The sequence below is a fragment of the Buceros rhinoceros genome, unplaced genomic scaffold, assembly GCF_000710305.1.
Source record: "Buceros rhinoceros silvestris isolate BGI_N320 unplaced genomic scaffold, ASM71030v1 scaffold46310, whole genome shotgun sequence".
In the NCBI taxonomy this organism is placed as follows: Eukaryota; Metazoa; Chordata; class Aves; order Bucerotiformes; family Bucerotidae; genus Buceros; species Buceros rhinoceros.
The window spans coordinates 23352-30359 of NW_010388735.1; the positions used below are offsets into that span (position 1 = coordinate 23352).

At 37.8% G+C, this 7008-nt stretch overlaps 1 protein-coding gene across 1 annotated transcript in view; it reads left to right on the forward strand.

Annotated features, from left to right (window-relative positions):
* EPB41L5 (erythrocyte membrane protein band 4.1 like 5) overlaps positions 1-5263 on the forward strand; it is a gene marked incomplete at its 3' end in the record, with an annotated part of 27767 nt that extends 22504 nt beyond the window's left edge. Inside the window, exons 8-14 of the mRNA XM_010131036.1 lie at positions 1-97; positions 503-590; positions 1191-1279; positions 2243-2312; positions 3184-3353; positions 4499-4605; positions 5236-5263. The exon at positions 1-97 is cut by the window's left edge and continues 7 nt beyond it. Of these exons, the coding sequence (XP_010129338.1) occupies positions 1-97; positions 503-590; positions 1191-1279; positions 2243-2312; positions 3184-3353; positions 4499-4605; positions 5236-5263 (649 nt within the window). The remainder of the gene's footprint in view (positions 98-502; positions 591-1190; positions 1280-2242; positions 2313-3183; positions 3354-4498; positions 4606-5235) is intronic.
* Positions 5264-7008: the final 1745 nt, after the last annotated feature.

Below are 7008 nucleotides of genomic sequence, written 5' to 3' on the forward strand. Positions count from 1 at the left end.
CTGAACACGTACCTGAACTGGTGTCTGAGTTCAGGTTTGTTCCCACTCAGACTGAAGAGATGGAACTGGCCGTTTTTGAGAAGTGGAAGGAATGCAGGTACTAGATCTTCCAGTGCATGCTAACTAGCTGGTCGCACGGCTTTTTCTGTGAAGAGAATGTATGAAAAAGGTGCTGCTGGCGCTTTTTCTGTGGTCCTGTTCAGAAATATAATTCTAATATGGCTCTGTCATATTTTGTAAGAGGATATAGTGTGAAAAGTGAAGCTTTTCAAAGGTTTGAGTAAAATGATGAGGTACAGAATCTTGAAATGTTAGTCTTTGCTGCAGTGCTTTCAGATTAAAACTTAAAGCGACCAAACTTGTTCACGAAAGTGAGCAAGTTTTAGCAGTGTTTAGGCTTTTCCCAAACTTTCAGGAATTTCTTGTCCTCTTTCCTTATACATCAGTTTTTCCTTTCTGCGCTTTTTCAGGAATATACCTAATAGCAAAAAATTTATTTCAGGGGGCAAACACCAGCACAGGCTGAAACTAACTACTTAAACAAAGCTAAGTGGCTGGAAATGTACGGTGTAGACATGCACATAGTCAAGGTATGTTTAACCACAGCGTGATGACCTTTGGAAATGGTGTTAGCTTTGTTCTGCATTTCAACACTGGTTTTGCTTTGAGGGGGAGAAAAGGGAATGTTGTACTCACTAAACCTTGTAACAAGTGATCTGGCATTACATCAACATTCCACTTTATGGTATACATTTCTAGAAGGTATAACTTTAGTCCAAATATATCTGCTCTCTGTTAAGTACGTGATTGGTGTGGCAATACGTATTACAGTTTGTGTTTAGACTAAGAGCTGTGTGAAAATATCGTAATTAAATTAAAATTGGCTGGGGTCCAGTCAGCTACCGACTGAAAAGCTGCAAGTAAAAATAGATCTCCTGTAGAGAAGTGAAGTGCACGAGGAGACAAACCAAGAAACTTTAATTTTCCACTTCAGTCAGCCTTATTGATGGGTTGCAAGCTAGAAAAATCCATTGCATGAGATTGTTGAAGCACAAGAGTTGTTTTGTATAAAATGAGCAGGTATGTGCTTAGTTGTAGCACTGGGCAAAAAAGCAACGTTAATCACTGGAGTAATTTGGATAAAGAGTCGAACACCAGAATGAATATAATCTTTATTTTGTGGGAATTAGGCAAGAGATGGCAATGATTACAGCCTGGGACTAACACCTACAGGAGTTCTTGTCTTCGAAGGAGACACAAAGATTGGTTTGTTTTTCTGGTAAGCTCTCTGTACGTTAAAATCTTCACTCTTCTTTCTTTTGCACTAGCCAAAAATATGTTTGGGATATGAGAGCGTATAAACACTAGATATCTGCAGAAATATTCTGGAGCCTATGAGTGTTTTTATGGTGTCCAAAAATAATCTCTCCTTTAACACTCTTGGTTGATATGTTAATAGGCTGTATATGTATAACATGCAAGGGGCAAGTAAAAGGTGGAGTAACTTTGGGATTATTTGTTTTTAATTATGTGGTTGTTGTTGTATTTCACACTAGATTGCTTTGGAAATAGAGTACGCACCTGGTCAGTGAAATGAAGCTTCTTCAAGCATTCTAGCCAAGTGTTACACCTTACTGTTGAAAAAGAAGCAGAGGCAATAGTACTAGTGCATCATCTGGGCAGTCTTCTCATTAAGAAAATGTCTCTTCATGCCCAGTAAACAGCAGAAATGTTCCTTTCTGCCCATCGATAAGGACTAACTAAAAATAAATAAAAAACCCCAAACATCACCACCACCACCCAGATCTATATAATCAAGAGATACAGAGGTTCCTCTCGTTTTTATGAACAAATACCTGAATAACACCCTGAGGTTTCTTAGAAGCATTCTGTTGGATTTTTGCAAGGCTTTTGTAAAACACAAGGTGTAGGAACCTTCTAGCTAGACTTTTTTGGGTTTGGGTACACAGGCACTTATGGATTTTTAAGTGCTTTATTCTGTAATTCCCACCCAGTCTTTCAAAACTGTATACAAAGAATAAGTAGGCAGATGATTAGGTGATATTTCATCATATGAGTAGTTAGTTTGGGTTAGCCCAGACCAATTTGATAAACTTCTCAGAAAAAAATCACTTTGTAGCAGAAATGTTATCTCTGTGTCTTGTTCCCCTACCATCAGCATACTTCTCAGTGAGTTACTAAGAGAGTTAGACATAACCTGCTTTTTCTGTTCATCTTGCAGGCCAAAGATAACAAGGCTTGACTTCAAGAAAAACAAACTCACTCTAGTTGTTGTTGAAGATGATGAACAGGTAGATAACTATCTTCAGTTACATCTTAATCTTGATTATGTACTGATTTACATACTCCTGATGTCATTCTTTATGTTTAAGTTTTGAGAATTAACTTGAATGTCTTGCAAGTTTGTGTTTGGTTTTTTTTTTTTGTGACTTCAAGAGAGGAGGGGAATGGACTTGAGTATAAAATAAATAGGCTCAATTACTTTTTTTTCTCACCCTGTTTTTGGAAGGGGAATACCTTGTGGAACTAATGTAGACATCAGATAATACAAAAACACTGTAAATTGTGCAAGAAAGTTTAAAAAAAAAAAAAAGAAGCCAGGTACCACATTTAATGGAATGAACTCCTTAATAGGTGCTGGAATTGTTCCCATGGAAGAAATTGCTCAGAGCTGAGATAATAAAATAATACAAAAACACTGTAAATTGTGCAAAAAAATTTTAAAAAAAAAAAAAAGAAGCCAGGTACCACATTTAATGGAATGAACTCCTTAATAGGTGCTGGAATTGTTCCCATGGAAGAAATTGCTCAGAGCTGAGATAATAAAAATGTGAGCGTTGATAATGTGAGGAAATCAGATTTGGAAGTGAGATCCTTTTAGCTTCATTGAGAAGTACCTTCCTATTGTAATGATGTCTTTAATTTGTAGTTACTCAGAGGTTTGACTTGTTAAATATGTGGGCTCTCACCCTTTCCAACTTCAGCCAGTGGAACAGTTGTTCATTAAAGCTTCTGAAAGGGTTGATTTTCCTGCTTAAAGTGTTTTTTTAAAAATACGTTTCAGTATTCATAAAAAACAAATTTTATTTGGCTTGCATTGAGTTGTAGCTTTGATTTGTTCAAGCCCCTTGTAACTGGTCAGTGTGCTTTGTGTGCTTTAAGGGAAAGGAGCAGGAACACACTTTTGTCTTTAGACTGGATCATCCCAAAGCCTGCAAACACCTGTGGAAATGTGCAGTGGAACATCATGCCTTTTTCCGGCTCCGAGGTCCTGTCCAAAAAAGCTCAAGTCGATCAGGCTTCATTCGGTTAGGATCCCGCTTCCGATACAGGTCAGCATCATCTGTCACTTAACACATACCTTCTGTCATTTCTTACTTTTCTTGGATTATGTGTGGGAACAGGAGAGAATTTGGTATTCGTTCACCTGGGACATACAGAACAGTGAAACTTGCAAGTTGAATGAGTTGCATTATTGTTTTAAATATTATATTTATTAAATCTCATGGATTTTCCCAGCTGCATTTTTCCCCCTGCTTTTTATCTTCAGGAGATTCTGGACTGTAGGAATGCAAAGGTTTCTCAAGGTTTATGTTACTTACATAGCCTGTATAGTACGTTTTGTTTTAAAGATTGCTTCATCTTGAAAGACCACCCTTTTTATTTTTAAATGAACCACAGAGGATGGATGATGGACTTGCACAGTTGGTGACATTGCAAGTCTTTGACTCCTGAGTTCCTGACTGAGTGATAGTAGTGTTTCAGAAATCTGTGTTAGGCACTACTAGTGCATGTAACAGACTTCGGAATGGCTTGTGGTTCGAGACTAGTCTGCAGGATGCTGTCAGTTGCCCCACTAGATTGGTGAGAGCATACAGAGGGGGTTGGGGCATGACCCCAGGCAGTGTACGTGTACTTCGCTTCCGTTTCCAGCAACGGTAGCAATACCATCTATCCTGCCTCAGAAAGGAGCAGTGTTACCAAGGAGTCAGCAGAACATGAGGTTGCTACTTACTGCCTTGGGGGCAGAGTGTGGCCAAATGGGGAAAAGTCTTGCCTGGGAACAAGAGCATCTAGATACTGGTTTTTTAGTCCTATTACCATGTTCCTCTGTGACCTTGGGCTTCAGTCCCTCCTAGAATTTTCAGCCTCTCCCAAACTGTGCATTGTGACCATGGAAATATGCAAAGGGCAAATGTGCTTTTTCAGCAAGTTAATGTTTAAGTTGTCATTGCTTCAGCCTTTTGCATTGGGAAAAGGAGTGAAGATTAAGAAGTTTGTAAAACTCCTTCCCTTTTTTTGTGAAAGGCCTTCTAAGGTGTTAACGTTTGAGGTTTTTTTAATAGTGCTGAGATGAGATTGTTAAGCTTATGAATTTAAAACAGAAAAGTGATGTTTTGATCAGCAGTATTTGTATTCTGTCGTTAAAAATAAGTGACTTATTTTATTGCTTTGTACTTCTCCATGCCATTGTTAGTGGGAAAACAGAATATCAAACCACCAAGACCAACAAAGCCAGGAGATCAGCATCCTTTGAAAGAAGGCCCAGCAAGAGATATTCAAGACGAACACTGCAAGCGAAAGGTAAACGACCTTCCGTTCTGAGATGTATAGTCCACTATGAGAATCGAGTAGTCATATCCTTTAAAGGTTCTATGTAGAAATTCTTCTGCAGCTGTTTGTCCTTCTCTTGAATTTTCACATTTAGGTTTTCTTTGACTTACTTGGGAGATGACATGTATATAGCAGAAACACCTTGTGACCGAAGCATGTTGTTCTAGCTTGCCTAGCATGTAAAACACCTGTGAACATTGCACAATAGGTCTCTATATTGAAGATGGAATACTTGGGCCCAGGAAACAGTGATATATTAATGATAACATTTGAAATTTATGAATCGAGTTTGAGATTTTGTTATTGAGGTTTTTTTCATTGTTCTTAGGAGTTGCACTCTGTGGCCACAACTTGACAGCATGTGATACCTTGTCTCTTATTCCCACTCTTGCACAGGTCAAGCGTGACTTCTGTGTTTGTTTTCAGATACTTCCAATTTAGAATTTTATTTTTTAGACACTATACATGGTATACACACAACTTTTGCTCTTTTGATTGCCTCCTTCTAAGCAGTGCTAGACTATTTTATTAATATACTTAATATTTAACTGATAACCTAATTACAAATTAAATTTTAATAAAGATTTTATATTTTTGCAGCACATGCTGCTAAACTTGAAGAAACAAGGTAAGATGCATTCCTATATTTAATTTCCTCTTTGATGTTACCACCTGGACTTGAGTATGTGTCTACAGAGAGGGTTATAACATTAGATAAATGTGGAAGGCATTGACCTCTGAAGTGTGGTTTTGCTCTGGGTTTTGTGTTTGTTTGCTTTACATAAAAGCTACTGTTCAAAGCAAAGCTCCTGTGTTACCATCATGTGGAAGATAGCAGACAATGAGGTTTGTTTATGATGAGCTATGATTCTTGCTGGATATAAACTGTAGTTCTGTGAGCTGCCATGAGGATGTCTTCTGTTATCTGCCTACTCTGGCTATGTGACTGAATGCAAGTGAAGGTCAGAGACAGGGAAAATACAGTAAAACAAATATTTGAAGAGCTGATTATATTCTGTACTTGCATTTATTTTTATATACTTAAGTATTTTTATATATTTATACTTAATTATTCATTATAAACATTGAGAGGGAGGCCTTTGGTTCTTTGTTTATGTAGAAAATCTAGATTCTTTCTGTATGTGTAGTTCTCACTTGCTGTTGCAATGTAAAATACTCAAGTGAATCTGAATCATACAGTTTTCGTACCCTTCCTTGAGGGAAGAGAGGAAACCAGGCTATAAAGAATTACCTGCTAGTGAAGGAGCTAAGTCACTCAGTTCTGGTTTCTGTCCTTTGCCCTAATAACTCGTGAACATTGCAGTGATCAGTTGCAACCAAACTGGTTTTAAAAAGTAGATACTCACAGATGTCAAACCTCATGACAGTCAGGAGCTGGGTAAGGAATGTCAAAAAAACATTTCAAAACAACGGGCTTGATACAGCTATATGTTTTCCATTTGTAGCAGCAGCAGGGTTGATTCTTACCTGAGATGGGAGGAAGTCTAGGAAGTGTGGCGACAAAGCTGCAGTTACTTTAATGGAGGTGTCTTTGAGATGTTTTGTATTAACTTTTTATAAAATGGGAAAGGACTCCTCAAAACTAGGTGTCATTAAAGTGCTTAAAGATCCTCTGCATGCAAAATGTGACTGTGATTAGTGGGTGCGTTTGTCACGCTGTATTGTCATGCCTTTCTTGGAGTTCCATGCTGCTTAGGTCATTCCGAGAGTGGGAAGAGAAACTTCATATGCAGTTTCTCCTTCTGATAAGACAGCGGTCCTCTGATCTGTGCCTAGGTGTGGCACTGTTATTTTAGTCTCCAAAGCAATCTATGCCTTTTCTGAAACTCTGCACTCAGGCGTTGCTAACTGAAATGCATCATGAAAGATGTATGTTGTTCCATTCTTTTGTGTTAACTCGGCACAGGGGAATGAGCTAACCAGAAGGCATTCCTTAGGATTCCTCTTAAATGTACACTATTCTGTAGTAACCTCCATATTCTTTCAAAAGAGGAGGTGCAAAGTGAGAAATGGGCAAGAAACAGCTTCTTTGGTCTTGTATTTAAGTTAAGAATCACTGAAGTAGAAACCAGAAATCTGTTTGAATTGTCAGCTTGCCAGGTCGAATAGCTGTTGTTCAGACCATATATCAAAAGATTAATGGGTCATAGGAGACTGAACCATTTTTTAAAAGATTATTAGTCTGGGAAAAAATTTGCTTTGCATGAGGTTTATAGAGAATAATTATTGTGCAGGTTATTAATGCTTTTAAGTCTCTGAAAAATGTGAAAATGTGAAATGTCTCTTGCAGATTCAGGAATCATCAAGAATAGGGTTATGGGTCTTATTTAATTTATTTAATATATAAACTAT